The following is a 19869-nucleotide window of genomic DNA, read 5'->3' on the forward strand; positions in this document are numbered from 1 at the left end:
GGCCAAAAAAAAAAAAAAAACGAAAGAAATAGTCTCTGTAGGATTAGTTTTATTCTCTCTTAAATGTGACGTCATCTGGGCCTGCATGCCTCCATTGTTTTGTGTTGTTTTCTTTGGTGACAGTATTTCGAATTACAAATTCAATTTTTGTAATAGATAAAAGGCTATGCAGATTTTCTGCTTCTTCTTCAGTTTTTATAATTTATGCCTTTCAAAGAATTTTCCTGTTTCATCTAAGTTTTTAATTTATTGGCTTAAAATTGCTTACAATATACCCTTAGTATCCTTTTAATGTTGATAACAACTGTAGTGCTGTCCCCTCCTTCATGCCTGAAGTCGGTCATTTGTGTCTTCTCTTTTCTTGTCAGTCTACTAGTTTAGTAATTTTATTAATTAGTTTTAAAGGTGCACCTTACTTTTATTGTTTTCTCTCTATTTTCTATTTTATTGACTTCTTCTTTTGCCTTTATTATTTCCTTTATTTTACTTTGGGTTTGATTTGCTCCTGTTTTAAAACTTCTTAAGGTGGAAGCTTAGATTATTGTTTACCTCTCTCTAACACAGACATTTAAATCTATAAATTTCTTTCTAAGCACTGATTTAGCTGCATCCCATATATTTAGATATGGTATATTTTTATTTTCATTCCATTCAAGATACTTTTTATTCCCTTTCTACTTCCAGTTTAGCTTCCATGAAATTGTGGAGTAATTGTCCTGGAATTAATCTCTATAGGACTAAAAAATGTTTCTTTTAATCATGTGTTTTGTTTATGCCTAATAATTTTAATAAGTCTGATCCTTTTTCTGATCATTTTTACCGCTTTCTTTTGAGGCAGATAGTGTGTGTTTTAGTCTCACTTTTTTCACATGTGGAATTTGAAGCTCATAATTTATTGATCTAAAGAATGAAATAGAATCATCCTTTTTATATTTTTGCCAGTGAAACACCAAATTGCAAGTGAAAGTCTTGAGGTGTATTAAAGTACAACATTTTTTGTAGTATTTCAAATACAGTATGGCGTGTATATATGTATGTATTTTTAGTCAAGGTGAATAATTAAGTATTTTAAGATATTTGGGGCTTTCTTAAATGCTGGCCTAGTGCCAGCAAATAGGTAGTAGTCTACTTACATGTCCCTGATTGATTTTCATAACTAATCATACACCTCAATTCATATGCATAATTGGAAACTTTCTCATTAATTCCATTCCCAAGTTATTTAATGAACTCTTTTTTCAAGTAAATAGCAAGTATAAGTCAGAAAAAAATGGGTCAAGACTTCTCATATTTAAGCTAATTGGACATTTTCATTTTCATCATTCCTGCAGAATTAATACTACTATGAAAATGTAAATATAGAAGGTCTTTTAAATCTTAAAAAGACATAATACCTAGTAATTATATTTATTAGACTCACAGCTTCAATAAATTTGTGGAAATGATCATTTTTTAAAATTTTATGGGTTCGGGTGCTCCGGTCTGGGAAGATCCCACATGCCGCGGAGCGGCTAGGTCCGTGAGCCATGGCCTCTGAGCCTGCGCGTCTGGAGCCTGTGCTCCACAACGAGAGAGGCGTGAGAGGCCCGCGTACCGCAAAAAAAAAAAAAAAAAAAATTTAGTAATTTGAAAATTCATATCGTCTCAAAAAACAGCATTTACTCACAAGTAGCATATTAAATATTTGGATTAATATTCTATTTTACACCCCTTAAAATTTCCTTATAGCCACTTAAATCATATGCATGCAATTAGTTTAGAATTTGGTCCACTTCAAACATTTTTGATTTTTCTTATGAACTGAAGAGAATATTTACTAATAAGCAAATTAGCAGTGTAAATATGAGATATTTTATTTGGTTCATCTAAGGAACCCAGTTATTTTGAAGAACCTAAGTAGCATGATTTGCATATACAAAATCAATGTATAGATGAGCTTCAATATTAAAGTGTAGTCTCTACTTTGAAAACATTTTTTGGGTAATCAGTTTATATACTTTGAAACTTAAACTGCTTTTACTTTTAAATACTAACTTAGGTCTTTCACGAATTCATAGTGTCCTATCCCCACCTCTGTTATTGGTCACCTTTTTGTGTAGATTATCAAATATATTTATACATTGAACATCCCCTTCCTTAACATTTATGATGACTACTGTAAAGGTTTGTCTTTTCTTTTTCGCTATGGACTTTAAGGCCAAAGTAAGCAGTTGTTACATAATACTGAACTCAACTACATTGGATCAAGAAGGATGTGGGGTGAGGCGGGGGGAGGATCAGTAAGGTACTTTCCTTTGGGAATACCCCATAATCTAGTGCCAAGTTCATTCCAATTCATAGCCTGGAACAATAACCTATTGTCTTTGTCGCTGCAGTGTTTCACAGGCAATTTCTCAGATTTTTTTTTTTTTTTCCCTAATTTCTTAGGGGAGATGGTCTCTTCTCTGTCACTTCTGCTGTGATCCATTACTTTTATTTTTAGGTGTGGATTTCTTTTGTTCAGAAATAGTTGTAAGTCAACTGTAAAAAATTGCTAATTGAAGTTATTAATATAATTCTATTTCACATGCTTTAGTTAGTCTAGAAAATAGTCTTTTTATTTACCATTTACTGTAAAAGTATATTTTTTATGGTTTTCAACAATAATTTTGATAATTATCCTTAAAAGAGAAAAAAAATTTTATAAAATGATAAAATTTTTTTAAATAATTTTTTTCCAAATATACTGTTCGATTTTTCTGTATGTATATTGTCTCATTTTCTATTTAGCATCAGATAGAAAAGTTCCAGACCTTGGAACTTCCCTTACTAATTAAAGTTCAGTCAAGTTAATAGCTGGGTGAGACTAAGCAGAAATCAAGAAAGAAATATTTTTTAAAATAAATTTGTCATTCTTTCACACAGAATATTGTAGCATACTTGTGGAGAAACTCAATGGCCAAAGAGGAATGACTTCCAGGATGCTAACATATGGACCTGTTGAAAAACAAATGGAGCTTGTTACCCAGTCACTCTGATGAAAAGCTTTTAGTGCTTTATTCTTAAGTATTAAAGGGCAGCAAGAGTCACTATTTATTACGGCAGGTCTTAGTCATGAATGAAAGGGACCAAATCCAAGAACCCAGAGGAAATAGATACAGTTATAGTGAGCAAAGGAAAGATTGTGGATAAACTGTAATTGGTATCCTCAAAGAGTTAAGAAAAGATGTTGCATCTCTAAAAACAGTAAGCTGTGAAAAGGAAAACTGGAAAATGAGGAAGAGCTCTTAGAAATTTAAAATATGATAAACAATTAATTTTTTCAATAGAAGCATTGGAAGATAAACAAGTAAATCTTTCAGAAAGTGTAACAAAAGCACAAGATGGAAAATAATAGTGGAGCAGCTTAGAGGGTCAATCCTGTAGTTTCAACATTCCAAGGAGAGGAGTTGCAGAGAGAGGAAAATGATTTTAAAAATAGCATAAAATTAGACCTATAGACCATGGGTCTCCAGATTGTACCCTGTACAAATATTTCAGTACTTAATCCAAGACCTACTATCATGAAATTTAAAAACATTGAAAAAAATTAGTAGCCTAAAAGCTTTCAAAAAGATAGTGGGGCACTTGTAAAGAAGTTTGCATCAGAGTGGATCTGGACATCTTGTCTCAACCTTGCCAACTTAAATAAAAAAAGGGAACAATACAAAATTCTGATGGGTAATACTTTTCATTTTGGAGGGCTATGCACCCCACACTATCAGTCAGTTGTGTGTGGATTAAGACATGTTCAGAGATGCTAAAACAATAACAACAAAATTTCCCTGCCACTCTTTGATGAAGCTTCTGAAAGAATGCTCCAGCAGAATTAAGGAGAATAGAATAGTCAAGAATTAGGAAGACATAGGATCCAGAAAAAAAAGGGGGGGGGTTGGAAAGAAAACCAAGGAACCACATTCAAGGATGATAGCTGGTTCATTTTGAAAGCAGCACATACTTGAAGAAAGTTAGGAGTGGCATTTCCAGAGAGAAAAATGGAACTGGTAAATTATATAGTACACTGAGAGTTTAGAAAGTAGTATTGGTTTTTGATAGAACTGATGGATCTTCTGGAAAACATTTACATAGGTACATAGAATATTAAGCATTTTTTTTAAAAAATGCAATTATTAACTCTAGGAAAAATTAAACGTGGCAAAAGAAAACTTATTGATAGTATACCAGTTGGCTGTGAAAGTGAACAATATCTCAGCATTTATACCAATGGAAATACTATTAACACTATCAATTTAACTAAAAATTGAGCAGTGATTATGTTGGAAGGGGAAGGATAGAGTAGTTTAAAGAGCTGAATCCTCATTGAAGTCTGCAAATATTGCCTAATAGTCAATAAGTCTAGAAATAGAATAAGCATCAATATTAAAATATAGAAGGATGAAGAAACATCTGAAATTTTTTAAAATGGGTATTTCCTGAGGATGATAGGGGGCCGTGTTTTCCATAAACTTTTAATATTTAGGGCATTTTAAAACTGTTTGCAAATGTCCCTTTCCTAAAAATTTAATTTTAAAGGAATAGTGGTATTTAAAATGTCAAGGAAATAGAATAATTATGGACTGTAGTCAACTTTGTACATTTTTGTTTTATTATTTTCTAGAGTTCCTGGAATAACTATTGCTACAGACATTATCTGTGGTTTTCCTGGAGAAACAGACCAAGATTTTCAAGAAACAGTGAAACTTGTTGAAGAGTACAAATTTCCAAGTCTCTTTATTAACCAATTTTACCCAAGACCAGGAACTCCCGCTGCAAAAATGGAGCAAGTTCCAGCGCAAGTGGTAAGATACTTTTCTTGTAAGGTATTATATTTAGCCAACAGCTATAAAAATGCAGCTGTGTTGCCTGCCTTAACACAACTAGCTCATGGTATAACCAACCCTTAAGTTACGAAATACGGAATGTTTGTTCCCAGTTGGGGTCAGGGGCAGGGAGACCTTGGTACATTAAATGACCTTAGGCAACTATAATACTACCTTTTTTTTTTTCTCTTGAAGAGTGAGGTTCAGATGACACGGGGAAAATTTTTTAAACTACTATCTAGTACTAACTGTTTATAGGATAAAGCCTTGGGTCTTTCACAATAAGGCAAAACTTAAATATTTGTGAGCAAAGGAGGCTTCCCTGCTTCTTAAGAGATGCTTTTCATAATGTGTTACTTTCTGAGGGTCCCCTGGTTTTCCTACTTTTCCATGGGATAGATATGATGCTGTCTGTCTATTTCAGATGTCTGTTGCTTTCACAGTGAACCTTAATTTAATTTCCTCCTTACATGTTCATAGATATATTAGAATAAGATGACCTAAAATAAATGTGAAAAAGTTTGAGAGCCAGTAAAGGCAAACTGTTTCCCAGAATGCACCAGAAATTAATGACCTCAAACAAACATTTAGTTTCTAGATTCATTGGCCCAAGATGAAAAAATATTAGTAAGCCTTAAGAGGAAGTAGAATTTTTTTCACTGAAAATTTTCTGCTTTGTTTCTGATTACCAAAACAAATTGTGTGCTACCATTAATTTTTCATAAACATAAAAAGAAATCAAATGAACTAATTTTATATCTAAATTACAATTTCTATTGACGTATAATTTGCATTCAGCAAAATTACCTCTTTCCAGCATATAGTTCTTTGAATTTTGATGAAAGCATTCACTAGTGTAACTGGTCCCACAATCAAGATACAGAATGGTTCCATCAGGCCCCCCTGCCAAACTCCCTTTTATTTTTTTTGTAGTTGTCTACTCTCCATCCCCAGCTCCTTAACAACTACCGTTCTATTGTCCTTATAGTCTAATTCATTCTTTTTTAAACTTCTTTAATAAAAAAAGTTTTTAAACTTCAAAATACCTGCAGAAAAGTGTACAGCTGTATGTTTTCATAAAGTGAATACTTCCATGTAACCCTCAGTCTGATCAAGAAATAGGACATTAGCAGTACCCCAGAGGTCCCCATCATGCCTTTCTCTTTACTATCCTCTCCTATTTCCCAACAGAAACCACTATCCCTCATTCTGACATATTAGTTTGACCTGTTTTTAAACTTCATATAAATGAAAGAATTCATCAGTGTTTGAATGTTGGGTTTTTAAGTTTAACATTGTGTTGGTGAGAGTAGTCTGTTTTTGCTAGTAGCTGTATCTCATTCATTTTCTTTGCTATATAGTATTCCATTATGCAAATCACAATTTGTCCATCCTAATGTGAAAGAAGAATTGGGTCTTTTCAACATTCCATTGTTAGTATTGCAACTAATACAGCTGTCAGCTTTCCTGCTTGTATCTTTTATTTGACTCGTGTATGTAAACATTTCTGCTGGGTGTTTAGCTAGGAGTGTAATTGCTGGATCATAGGAAATACAGTTACTCTGCTCTACTAGATGCTGCCCAATAGTCTTCCCAACTAGTTGAATTTAGAGTTCCAGCGGCAGTATATCTAAAAATGCCAGTGACTCTGTATTCTTGCCAGCAGTTGGCAGTGTATTTTTATTAGTAACCATTCTGATGGGAATGTAATGTAATCTTTTTTTGTGGGGGGGGCTATGTTGGGTCTTTGTTGCCACACATGGGCTTTCTCTAGTTGGGGCGAGCGGGACCTACTCTTCGTTGTGGTGCGTGTGCTTCTCATTGCGGTGGTTTCTCTTGTTGCGGAGCATGGGCTCTAGGCACGTGGGCTTCAGTAGTTGTGGCACAGGGGCTCAGTAGTTGTGGTGCACGGGCTTAGTTGCTCCGCGGCATGTGGGATCTTCCCAGACCAGGGTTTGAACCCGTGTCCCCTGCATAGGCAGGCGGATTCTTAACCACTGCACCACCAGGGAAATCCTGTAATGTAATCTAATTGTGGTTTTTATATCTCCCTGTCAACTATTGATACTGAATACCTTTTATATGTTTATTGGAGATTTGGATACACTTTTTCATGAAGTGCCTGTTCACACCTTTGCCTCTTTATCTCTTGGCTTACCTGTCTTGTTTGTTTCCTCCCCCGTTCCTTCCTCTGATTTATAGGAATTATTTGTTTTCTGAATAGAAGTCCATTGTTGGTCATGGTAATCTAAGTACCTTCCATTCTATAACCAGTCTTTGCACTCTTTTAATGGTGCCTTTTGAAGAGCATTCTTAATTTTATGCAGAATTTATCAATATTTTTCTTCTTGTTTTAGTGTTTTTTTGGGTCCTGTTTAAGATTACCTTCCCCACATTGTCATGAAGATACCCTCCCCGCAAAAGGTACTCTTAGATTTTATGATTTTGCCTTTTACTTTTAGATCTTTAATCCAGCTGGAATTTATTTTTGTTTAGATTATGAGGTACGGAGGTCAAGACTTTTTTAAAAATATAAGGATATCCATTTGAGTCATCACCACTTATGGAATACCTCATCCTTTACCCACTGCTCTGCCTGGTCACCTTTATCATAAATCAACTGTCTCTACACGTGGGTCTGTTCTGGAACACTATTCTGTTCCTTTGGTCTGTTGATTTCTCCCCAAAATCACAAAGTTAATTACTGTAGCTTTGTAATAAGTCTTGATATTGGCAGTGTAAGTATTCTAAATGTTTTTTCCTTGAAAATCGTCCTGACTATTCTTGATCCTTTGACTTTCTAAATTTGTCAACTTCCACCAAAAAATCCTGCTGGAATTTTAATTGAGATTGTATTGATTCTATAGATCATTTGGGGGGAAATTGACATTGTAATAATATCAAGTTTTTCATCTTTGAATAAAATGTAGCTCTTAGTTATTTTAATCTTCTTTAATTTCTCTCAATAATGAGTTTTCTGTATACAAGCCTTGCATATCATTTATTATTTTTATCCATATGTGTGTATTCCCTTGATATTATTAATCATTTTTAATTGTTACTACTATTTAGAAATAGAATTGATTTTAACATATTTACCTTTCACCCATCAACTTTGCTGAATTTATTTATTCTAATAGTTTTTCTGTAGGATTTTTTTTTCTTCCAGTTTTTCTGCGTATACAGTTGTATTATCTGAGGATAGTTGCAGTTTTACTTCTTCCTTTTCAATCCTCGTAACTTTTATTTCTTATTGTATTGCCTGGAACTTCCAGTACACTACTGAATAAAATTGGGTAGTTTTCTCTTCTTTCCTAACTCAAGAGTGGAGTTTACAGAATTTCACCATTCAGTATAAAAGTTAACTGTAGTTTGGGGATTAGGGAAGTCCCTTTCTAAATCCTAATTTACTGTGTGTGTGTGTGTGTGTGTGTGTGTGTGTGTGTGTGTGTGTGTGTAAATTAGGTAAATTATGTGTGTGCGCATGCACGCTTTAATCATGAATAGAATTAAACTTTTATCACTTTCTTTTCATCTATTGAAATAATCATATGGTTTGTGGTGTTAAGTCTTTTAATATTGTGAATTCTACTGAATGGCTTTTGAATATTTAAATCAACCTTGCATTCCTGGGATAAACTTCTCTTGGTCATGATGTATTATTTTTGATATATTATTTCAGTCAGTTTGCTCAAATTTTGTGAAGAATTTTTACATCTTCGTTCACGGAAAATTTTGCTCTGTAGTTTTCTGGTAATGTCTTCTTAATTTTGGTTTCAGAGTAATGTTGGCCTCATAAAATGAGTTGGGAAGTATTCCTTCCTCTACATTTTGCTGGAAGAGTTTGTATAGTATTTCTATTATTTTCCCTTAAATATACCTAGAATTACCTAATGTATTAAGTGGAATTGTAAGATGACCCCAGAAACTCCCTCATGCCTTCCCCTCTCATTAGGGTACATACTCTATGTAATCCCTGGGACTGTTAATTTGATATTTGCTCTACCCTTTGGTTTCTTGGTTCTGCCCTCTCTGAGTCATTTTTCCTTGTTCACGAAAGCAGTTTCTCAAAAACGTTGTGGCTCTTCCCTGTATTTCGCTGGAGTTTATTCCGTTAGACAAAAATCACATCAACAGATCTTTATGATATGACGCCTTCTCTACCTTAGCCCCCTGCTGAGTACTTTTCTTTGTATTTTTCCTCCTTGGAATTCCTGGAGCTTCTTTACTCTGCCCTGACCTCTTTCATCAGCTTTGGAAAATGTCAGCCATTCTCTCTCCAGGTATTTCTTTTGCTCCATTCTCTCTTTCTCTTCTCTTCTAGAATTTCAGTTATACATGTTATGATATCCAATGTCTAATTTATCCTTTTCTATATTTTTCCTTCTTTGTTCTCTTTCTGTTTCTGGATGTTCTCTCCTCACCTCTTTTCTAGTTTCTTGCTATTCACAGTAGTGAACAGCAAGGTGAACAGCAACAGTAGCATGTGTGATCCCTAGAGAAGCAGCACTGCTGTCCACCCATGGGGCTGCTGGAAATGCAGGCTCTCAGGCCCCACCCCATCCCAGACCTTCTCAGTCATTCTTCGTCTCCACATGATTTGTCTGTACATTAAAATTTATGAAGTGCTATTCTAGTTTACTAATCCTTTATTCATCTGTTTTTAATCTGCCATCAAACCCATAAATGGAATTTCTCATTTTAATTTTTTTACTTCTAGAATTACAATTTGATTCTTTTTTTTTTATAGATTCCAGTGTTCTAGTGAAGTTCCCCATACTTTCCTCTATATTTTTTGAACATATTTAATCGGTTACCTTAAAGCCCATACTGAATTCTCCAATATCTGGATCTAATGTTGGTTTGTTTGTATTGTCATTTTTTTCTTGATTTTGATCATTTGTCTTCTCTTTCCATATACCTGATCATTTTTATTATATGACTACCATTGTTTATTTAAAAAAAAAAACAACTATAGGGTCTAGACTGTAATGTATCTTCCTCTTGGAGTATTTAATTTTGCTTCTGCTAGACTCCAAGATAAGGACTGATTATTTGAATTGATCTGAGATTGATTTTTCAAACTATTTTTCAGCCTTTCTGAGGATTGAGTTATTTCTGGCTTGCCCTTACTTTTTGAAGGCAGGCAGGGGTGTGTTGGTTTTTAACACCTGACATTCAGCAGGGAGGGTTCTGATTTATAGCTTTTGCTGATTTCCATAGTGTAAATACTTCCACTCTTGCCAGTTTCAAATCACCACTGTGATATCACTGAACAGCACATGAAATTGGGAAGAGATGCACATAATCAACTCTGGTGAGCTGGTAAAAAGCCTGAGCTGACATACCGCCCTAGCGGAGCTCTTCAGGATCTCAGCTGAAATCCTGTGCTGGTTAGCAGGGCCTTTCTTTACGGCACGTCTTCCACTCTGATTTTTGTCTCTGCAGGATCATGAGAATGCTTCAGGCTCTGCATAGTTTCTCGGCCTCTTAGCTTTTACCTGGCTGCTCAGTCTCCCAGTCACTGCTTACAAATTAATAAATACCCAGAAGGGAAAAGTAGATCCAAATGTTGAGCTTCTCTCCAGGATCTTAGTTCCTCGGGTTCTCACTGCGTTGGTAGCTTTTTGATGTTCAAACAGTACATATTATAAATTTTATTCACCTTTTCTAATTGTTCTTGGCAAGATCATTGGTCTGATACAAGCTGGTTTGCCTTAGCCAGAAGTAGAACTCATTGCATAAGATCAGCTTTCAGATGCTTTTTATTTTGCTCTTTTATCTTTTAAACATAGCCCCTTAGCATCTTCCTTACATTTTTTTTAGCTTCTGTCACCCAATCCTGGCATAGCAGAACCATGTTTTTTTTTTAGACTTTATATTTTAGAGCAGTTTTAGGTTCATAGCAAAATTGAGTAGAAAGTACATGGAGTTCCCATATACTCTGCCACACACACATACAACTTCCCCTGATATCAACATCCCACACCAGAGTGTGGTACGTTGGTTACGTCGATGAACCTGCATTGGGACATCATTATCACCCAAAGTCAGTAGTTTACATTTCAGTCTACATTCTTTGCATTTGTGGAAATGTGTAAAAACATGTATCTACCATTATAGTATCGTACAGAATAGTTTCCCTTCTCTAAAAATTCTCTGTGCTCTACCTGTTCATCCCTCCCCTACCCCCCAACACCTGGGAACCACTGATTATTTTTACTGTATTCATAATTTTGCCTTTTCCAGAATGTCAGATAGTTGGAATCCTAGAGTGTTGTATCCTTTTCAGATTGGCTTATTTCACTTAGTAATGTGCATTTAAGGTTTCTCTGTGTCTTTCTGTGGTTTGATAGCTCATTTCATTTTAAAACAACAGAAATTTATTGTCCACAGCTCTGGATACTGAAGTCCAGAGGCAGGCTTCCTCTGGACCATGTAGGAAAATCCTTCCTTGCCTCTTCCTAGCTTGTGGTGGTTTGCTGCTAATCTTTTTCCTTTGCTTGTAGCTGCCTTCATTGTCACATGGTATCCCTGTGTGTGTCTGTCTTCACGTGGCTATTTCTTATAAGGACCCCAGCCATATTAGATTAGGGACCTGCCCTATTCCTCATCTCAACTCATTACATCTGCAGTGACCCTCTTTCCAAATAAGGCTGCATTTTGAGATTATGGGGGTTAGGACTTCAACATATCTTTTATGGCGGGAGATAACAACTCAATCCACACACTTCTCTAAATTTCTGTAATTATGCTCTAGGTAAAAACTAGCCTGGAAGAGTTTCATCTTTATAAAATTCAGACTCTTAAATAAAAGGAATTAAGTATTAATGATGAAACTCTTTGATGACCTGCCGTCAAAGAGAGGATATATCATGTGCATTGAATCTCCCTGGTTTTCCTAAATTTATCAAAAATTAACAACTCTCTACCCTAAGGTAAGTACTTTATGAAACTGCTTAGCAACTGGACGTCACTGAAACACTGCTACAAAATAGATATCCATTCTTTCTTATCTAATTTGTTTCCCATTTCCTTGCCTAAAAAATCAACAATGAAGATGGGCTCTAACCCCTTATTGGAAGAAGACCACAATATCAGTTACTTTCAAACAACACTTTTTATTCTGTCTTTAGAGCTCCTCTTAGTGAAAATATATTGTTTTCTTAGGTATATTTTATTTCCACTAAAATCAACCCCCCCCAAATGTTCTTCTCCAATAAATGACATGAATAATTTCAGTATACTTTTCCCTTTCCCATAACTACGTTTACATGAATCCTAGTATTAATGTAAGTAAATCCCAGTGCTTTTCATGCTTTATAGTAGAGCTCTGATAAATGAACTAAATTTTGTGTATTTTTTAATCCTTTAAATCATCAAATGGATAAAAGCACCATACAGTTGAGTTTTGCATTTGCATAGGTGGGAGGGGCAGATTTTTTGCCAATCCTTTATTGCCTGCTGAAAAAAAAGTATAACCCTCTTAAATGATAATGAAAATAACTTAGGCAATGTATTTTCATGATCGGGATAGACTAAAATTTTTTTCTTAGCTTTTGCAAGCTTATTAATTTATAAGATTTAATAGTGGAATCACTTAAGCTAATTGGGAGTGACCTTAGACTTTTAGATGAAAGGTCAAATTTGCATGTTTACATTTTCTATTTCATTGAGTCTTCCTTGAGTAGTCTTCATTAATCTTAAGTAATTCTATTAGTATTTTAAAATTATGGCTGAGGTTCTTAGTCTGCCTAGAAAAGGTAACTTAAGTTTAAAAAGTCATTTGATTCTTAGCTATCAATTCCAGACTTTGTTTTTAGAAAATTTTGATGAAAAATAATGAAGTTGTAATGAAATCTTTATTTTAAGAGGCCTATGACTTGAAAAAATAATTTTTAGGTGATGAGAGTAGCTTTGGAATTTTCATATTGGTTTAAAATGTTAAATTGTGATATTAAATCCACCTGCTTGCTTGTCTCACATCTTGGAACTAAGAATGTCTTTAGATATATATTAGCACAAAAGAATCATAACTCACTTACCTGCAGTTTCAAGAACATTTACCCGAGGGATGACGAGGCCACAGTACATGCTTCCTGCCTCAGCTCTGAGGAGTGTGGGTGCACGTTTCTGAGGCACCTGGAGGGCCATCCTTCAGATTGATCCAGGCAGCTTTGCTGAAACTGTCCCCAGTAGGTTTCCCTGTGAGGGAGTGAATTTTTGCTGGAGGTATTCAAACCAAGGCCAGGTGACCGCTTGGAATAGATGTTGAATAAGAAATGTTCTTGGGCTTCCCTGATGGTGCAGTGGTTGAGAGTCCGCCTGCCGATGCAGGGGACATGGTTTCGTGCCCCGGTCCAGGAAGATTCCCACATGCCGCGGAGCGGCTGGGCCCGTGAGCCATGGCCGCTGAGCCTGCGTGTCCGGAGCCTGTGCTCCACAACGGGAGAGGCCACAACAGTGAGAGAGGCCCGTGTACTGCAAAAAAAAAAAGGTTCTTAAATCATATGCGGGTTTAAGAACAATGACATATAATGGCTCTCCCAAATTTAGCTGCCTATAAGTTCTTTAAAAAAGCAAAACAGAGAAATAAAGCAGATAGAAAGAGCTTTGTTACTTTCTCTAAATGTTTTTAAAAGCTTGTTTCTGAGTATGATCTAAAGTTTAACACCTCAGTATTTTAGAGACTATCAAGTTGCCTTAATGAAAGGAATTCTGATATTTTTGCCTTACTTGATAGTATAATTACATTATTTACACAGTCTCTGATTTTCAAATTAAAGTTTTTCCTTGGGGGAGAGGTAAAAATATTTTCAAGAGTTTTTAAACTCTAGATTGTCCATTATACTTTATTCTAAATTGATTTCCAAACATATGTTGAGGGAAGCCCCTTTTCTCAAGATTATTTTTGTTTTGACTTCTCTTTTCAAAAGGAATATTTTGGGATTCTTACATGATTGTATTCGATTCTTCCAGTGAGTCTTTTTTTTTAAGTTATTTTATTTTTATTTGTTTTTGGCTGCATTGGGTCTTTGTTGCTGCGTGTGGGCTTTCTCTAGTTGCGGTGAGCGGGGGCTGCTCTTCGTTGGGGTGCATGGGTTTCTCATTGTGGTGGCTTCTCTTGTTCCGGAGCACAGGCTCTAGGTGCACAGGCTCAGTAGCTGTGGCTCGCGGGCTGTAGAGCGCAGGCTCAGTAGTTGTGGCTTGCGGGCTGTAGAGTTCAGGCTCAGTAGTTGTGACTCATAGTCTTAGTTGCTCCGTGGCACGTGGGATCTTCCTGGACCAGGGCTTGAACGCATGTCCCCTGCATTGGCAGTTGGATTCTTAACCATTGTGCCACCAGGGAAGCCCTCCAGTGGGTCTTTTAAGTTTCTTTTTTCTGGACATATCATTTCTCTTTTAATTTCCTCTTTTGGTAGAGTGCTTAGCCTGACCATAGTTTTGTTTTTAATAGATTTCAGCAGATCACTTAACAGAGTCTTTTATGATGACTGTAGTAACATTAGGAAGTATGAGCTAGATTATAATCCAGAGAGGTGGTTGGGAACAGCCTACCTACTTCATGTGAGTTTTTATACAGATGGTATTCGTTTAACAAATGGAGAATTGAATTGAATGATCTCTAAGGCCCCTTGAAACTCTTAATAATCTTTGATTCTCTATCATTTGGTTTTAAGGCCACCTTTCAAACCATGTTTAGAAATTTTAGGTGCTTTATTTTTCTAGATCATCGGCCTAAATATGTTTTTGGCATTTTCCTATTCTTTCACCTTTTACTTTACTGTGAATCCAATGACTTTTTGTTTGTGTAATCAATAAATTGAATGACTTCTTCTTGAATGTGAACTAGGAATGTTAAACACAATAATTAAATTAGTTGATTGTATGGCTCAAAACGGCGGCAATGAGACCAGCTGTGGTAGAGAGAATAATTGGCCCCCAAAGATGTCCACACCCTAATCCCCAAACCTGTGAATATGTTACCTTACAGAGTAAAAAGGACTTTGAAGATGTGATTAAGTTAAAGCATTTGAAATGGAGAAATTATTGTGGATTATCTGGGTGGGATCAGTGTAATCACAAGGGTTCTTGTAAGAGGAAGGCAGGATTGTTAAAGTTAGAGGGGGGGAGATGTAAGGCCAGAAGCAGAGATCGGAATAATATGCTTTGAAGTTCAAGGACAGGACCATGAGCTAAAAAATGCACACGTCCTCTGGAAACTGGAAAAGGTCAGGAACAGATTCTCCCTTAGACACTCCAGAAAGAACACAGCACTGCCAGCACTTTGATTTTAGCCCATGAGACCCATTTTAGTCTTCTCACTCCCAAAACTAGGAAAGAGGTAGCACTAGTGAGACCACGATTTATTTTTACTGCCACAGGTGGATTTTCTGTTTTTCTTTTTTGTTTCGTTTTGTTTTGTTTTTGAAAAGCTTGCTCCTGATTCCTCTCAGCCTAAATCATTCTTCAGAAAATCCCAACCTTCTCTCAGTGTATGCTCACCGCTCCCCCTAATTTTCTGCCCTCTGACCTCTTGCCTACCTGCCTGCCACAGAGAACTGCCTAACTTTCTATTAAGTCCTGATGTGACATTAACAAACTGAATTCCATTATCACATAAATCAGCTTCCATGTAGTCAGACCCACAGGACTAGACACGTGTAGACTGTAACTCCAGGATGGAGCCATGTTATGTTCAGGATGGTAAAGATAGGAAAAGCACAGATTTTTGTTGATACCTGAAACCCTTTCTTATGACTCTTCTGTTAAATACAAGCCATTGTAAGAAAAAATCAGGGATGGCTATACTTTGGAACCATGGGTTTGTCTTGGGAATCCTAGTATTTCAAGTTTTCTAAAATAACCCAACTTTAGGACAGTGAAGAGTCAGATATGATTTGAGAGCCTTGAGTTCAGTGATAGCAGTCTGAATTTGTACTTCATCGTGACCTTATAGAAAATCTTTTTTTTTAACTTCTGTAGAAAAAAAATGCACTTAACTTGTTTCTTATGATATTTTAATTTTTTGCTTTCATTTTGGCATTTATTTTTATCCTGCTTCTTTTATGAATTTATAATCACCAAAACAGTGGGAAGATATGTGAGTATAAGTTTGTCTCTCAGATGCTGAATGGTGGTGGGGATTAGGGTTGAGAAGGACTGAGTGAATTTATATTAAATAAAGGAATATAAATTCTATCCTTTGCAAAGTCATCTTTATTATATTTTAGTCTGACTTTTTCAGTGATGATTACATGCTTTGATTTATATAAGTTTCAGAAAAGTTAGAAGGATCTACATAATTCTTTTACGCCTTTTATATGAACTTGATTTATTAAAGTTGTAATATTCAATTTGAACTCACTTTTTATTACCTTAATAACAAGTTTAGAACTGAGTAGACTTTGGAGTATCTTCTAAAGATAAAGAACCTTATGATCTATCTTATTTCTTGACCTTATTTTTTACTGTGATAACTATGGTTCATTAATAACTCCATATTTATAACCTTCCAAGGGATTTATAAGTGTAGTTCCAAGTATTAGAGCTAATGTTAAATGTGTATTTAGGTCAACAGAATATATTTGGTAATTTAATATGACACTCTTTTCTAACTCCTGCCTCTTAGAATCATGTTTATTTCATAATTAAGGACTAACAAATCAAATATAACCAACTAAGCATTCAAATGGATAAAACTGTACTGTACTAATTATGTTCTGAGATCATATAATCTATGATGAATGTCCTGATTCTTTATTTTTGCTACTCATAATAAAGCACCTTTATAGAAGTGATATATAAGATTCAAAGGGCAGGGAAAAGAAACTTCCATTGTTTGAATGTAACACATGCCAGAATCGTATAGTCTGTGCCTTTCGTGTACTTTGTCCTGTGTTATTCTTCCAACAATATTTTCAGGTATCTGGTATTATTTTGTACTTTACAGATGAGTTAGCTGAGGCTCAGAGAAGTTAAGTAAACTCGCTAAGTAACTACTAAGTGAAACGCTGGAGACTTAGACTCCATTCTTTGACTCTTTGCTCCATGCTGTTTTTTTTTTTAATAATTAATTTTTATTGGACTATAGTTGCTTTACAATGTTGTATTAGTTTCTACTGTACAGCAGAGTGAATCAGCTATACATATACATATACCCCCTCTTTTTTGCATTTCCTTCCCATTTAGGTCACCACAGAAACTGAGTAGAGTTCCCTGAGCTATACAGTAGGTTCTCATTAGTTATCTATTTTATACATAGTAAACAGTAAAATAAGTATTTATGCCAGAAATTCAAAATAATTTTAGAACATTTCGACCAAAAAAGTGTTGGTTTCCAAAGTTGTTTTCTGTCATAGCAATGATTTTTTTTTTATTTATAGGCCCTAGAAATTTATTTCCTAAAAGTGATTTTAAACTTTACAGAAAAGTTGTAAGATTATATCTCCAGTATACCCTTTACCAAGATTTATCAGTGTTTTTAACATTTTGCTGAATTTGCTTTTTTTCAAGCAACAGACAGAGACTTAGACATAGATTTTTCCCCTGAACAATTTCAGAGTAGATTACAGACAGACATCATGCCCCTTTACCCCTTAATATTTAGTGTGTGTTTCCCCAAAACAAGGATCTTATATATAATCACAATATTGTTATCATATTCAGGAAATTTAGCACTGGTACTGTACTTTCCCTAATCTACAGTTCAGATTCCAATTTTGTCAAGAATCCCAACAGTGTCCTTCATAGCTGTCATTTTTCTGATATGGGACTCAATTCAGAATCTTATATTTAATCTCTTTAGTCCTCTTCAATCAAGACAGTTCCTCGGATTTTCTTTCTTTTTTTTTTTTTCTTATTTATTTAGTATTTGACCATATTGTCTATACTTGAAAACCCTCTGGAAAAGAAAAGAGTTAAATATCAATTGGAATTAATCCTGAAATTAAAAAAAAAACCTCACCAAAAGTCCCCATAATAGGCAGAATAATGACCCCTCAAAGATGTTCACTTCCTTTTTTTTAATTTTATTTTTTTATATAGCAGTTTCTTATTAGATTTTCTTTATATTTCATGACATATTGACAGTTTTTGAGAGTACTGGCCAGTTATTTTATGGAATGTCCCTCAATTGGGGTTTGAATTTTCCTCATGATTAAATTCATATTATATATTTGGCCCTGTTAAACTAAATAAATGATGTTATGTTCTTCTCAGAATGTCACATCTGGAGACACATTATGTCTTTTTGCCCCTTATTGGTGATGTTAATTTCGATCATGTGGTTAAGGTGGTGTCTGGTTTCTTCACTGTGTACTTATCTATTTTTAGCATAAGAATGTTTACTCTCAAGTATTTAATAGGATCAAAGATAGGAAGAAAAAACAGGCCTTGAAAACTCAAAAATCTTAGTGGTTTAATTCCCACTTTCAATTTTATGATAGCTTGGACGCTACAGTTATGTATTCTAAAGGGGTCTTCTCTGGTGGCACAGTGGTTAAGAATCCACCTGCCAATGCAGGGGACACGGGTTCAAGCTCTGGTCCGGGAAGATCCCATATGCCACAGAGCAGCTAAGCCCGTGCACCACAACTACTGAGCCTGTGCTCTAGAGCCCGCGAGCCACAGCTACTGAGCCTGCGTGCCTAGAGCCCATACTCCGCAACAAGAGAAACCATCGCAGTAAGTCCACACACCACAACGAAGAGTAGCCCCCGCTCACCGCAACTAGAGAAAACGCCCGCAGACAACAACGAAGACCCAACGCAGCCAAAAATTAATTAATTAATTATTGTAAAATTGGGAAATATTTCTAAAAAAATAAAAGATTTTTCATTTCTTAGTTTAAATCTATTCTAAAGCTTTTGATTTTTTTCTATCAGTTTTTAATCCTTAGGCTACAATAGTTTTAAACAAGATACTTTATTTTTTCCCTTTTTTTAATTGAAGTATAGTTGATTTATAATGTTTTAGGTGTACAATGAAGTGATTCAATTTTATGTGTATGTGTGTGTATTCTTTCTCAGATTATTTTCCATTATAGGTTATCACAAGATATTGAATACAGTTCCCTGTGCTATACAGTAAATTTTTGTTATTCATGTATTTTATGTATAGTAGTATGTGTTTGTTAATCCCAAATTACTAATTTATCCCTCCCCCCAAACAAGGCACTTTATTTTTTTTTTTAACTTTTTATTTTATATTGGAGTATCGTTGATTAACAATGTTGTGTTAGTTTCAGGTGTACTGCAAAGTGATTCAGTTATATGTGTATCTGTTCTTTTTCAAATTCTTTTCCCATTTAGGTTGTTACTTAATATTGAGTATAGAGTTCCCTGTGCTATACAGTAGGTCCTTAAACAAGATACTTTAAATTGAGTGTGCAGTGACAGAGAGGAGAAACTAAAATTGAAAAGGCAGAAAATTTGTTTCATTGAAGTGCCTGTATATTTACACAGCAATTAAGTACATGTAGAACTTTCATTCTCAAAAACTGTGCAGATCAAAAACTTGTGTGGATCAAGAGGAGCTAGGGAAATTCATGGGTGAAATATCTTTAACACTTAGGGGGAATTCACAGGTCATGAGCGACATATTTCTCCTGAAATGCTATGAGATTCACCACTCTATCGGGATGTTACTCAGTGTCAAAGTCATACAGTGGGAGTCAGAAATACTTTCCATGTACCTTGTATTCCTTTACTGTCTTTCCTCTGGACCTTTGTTATCTGTGAAGTCAAAAAGTGTCCTCTCAAGCTACTTTCTGGGTGATTTGAACTTGTTATTTTAGGACAAACAAATGTGGAGGAAGAATCCTATATGTAAATTCCAGTTGGTGGGATTAAGTTATGCTTGATTCTACTTGGAATCAAGCCCAGAAACATATGATTGAAATCACTGGGGACATTACAGAGTTAATGCCAAGATCCAGTAATTGATGGATCTCTTCCCAACTAATTTGATATTAAATCTTAGAGAGCCCAGGAGCCCCAAGACCCCCCGGGAGCAGCCCTTTTGGTTCATT

The 19869-nt window shown here is 35.2% G+C and overlaps 1 protein-coding gene across 4 annotated transcripts in view; it reads left to right on the forward strand.

Annotated features, from left to right (window-relative positions):
* Positions 1 to 19869, forward strand: part of CDKAL1 (CDK5 regulatory subunit associated protein 1 like 1) — a 654211-nt gene that overhangs the window by 476281 nt on the left and 158061 nt on the right. For all 4 annotated transcript variants that reach the window (XM_060023566.1, XM_060023563.1, XM_060023565.1 and 1 more), the window contains one exon: positions 4637 to 4817. In XM_060023566.1, the coding sequence (XP_059879549.1) occupies positions 4637 to 4817 (181 nt within the window). The remainder of the gene's footprint in view (positions 1 to 4636; positions 4818 to 19869) is intronic.

This window comes from Delphinus delphis, chromosome 10, assembly GCF_949987515.2.
Source record: "Delphinus delphis chromosome 10, mDelDel1.2, whole genome shotgun sequence".
Lineage (NCBI taxonomy): Eukaryota > Metazoa > Chordata > Mammalia > Artiodactyla > Delphinidae > Delphinus > Delphinus delphis.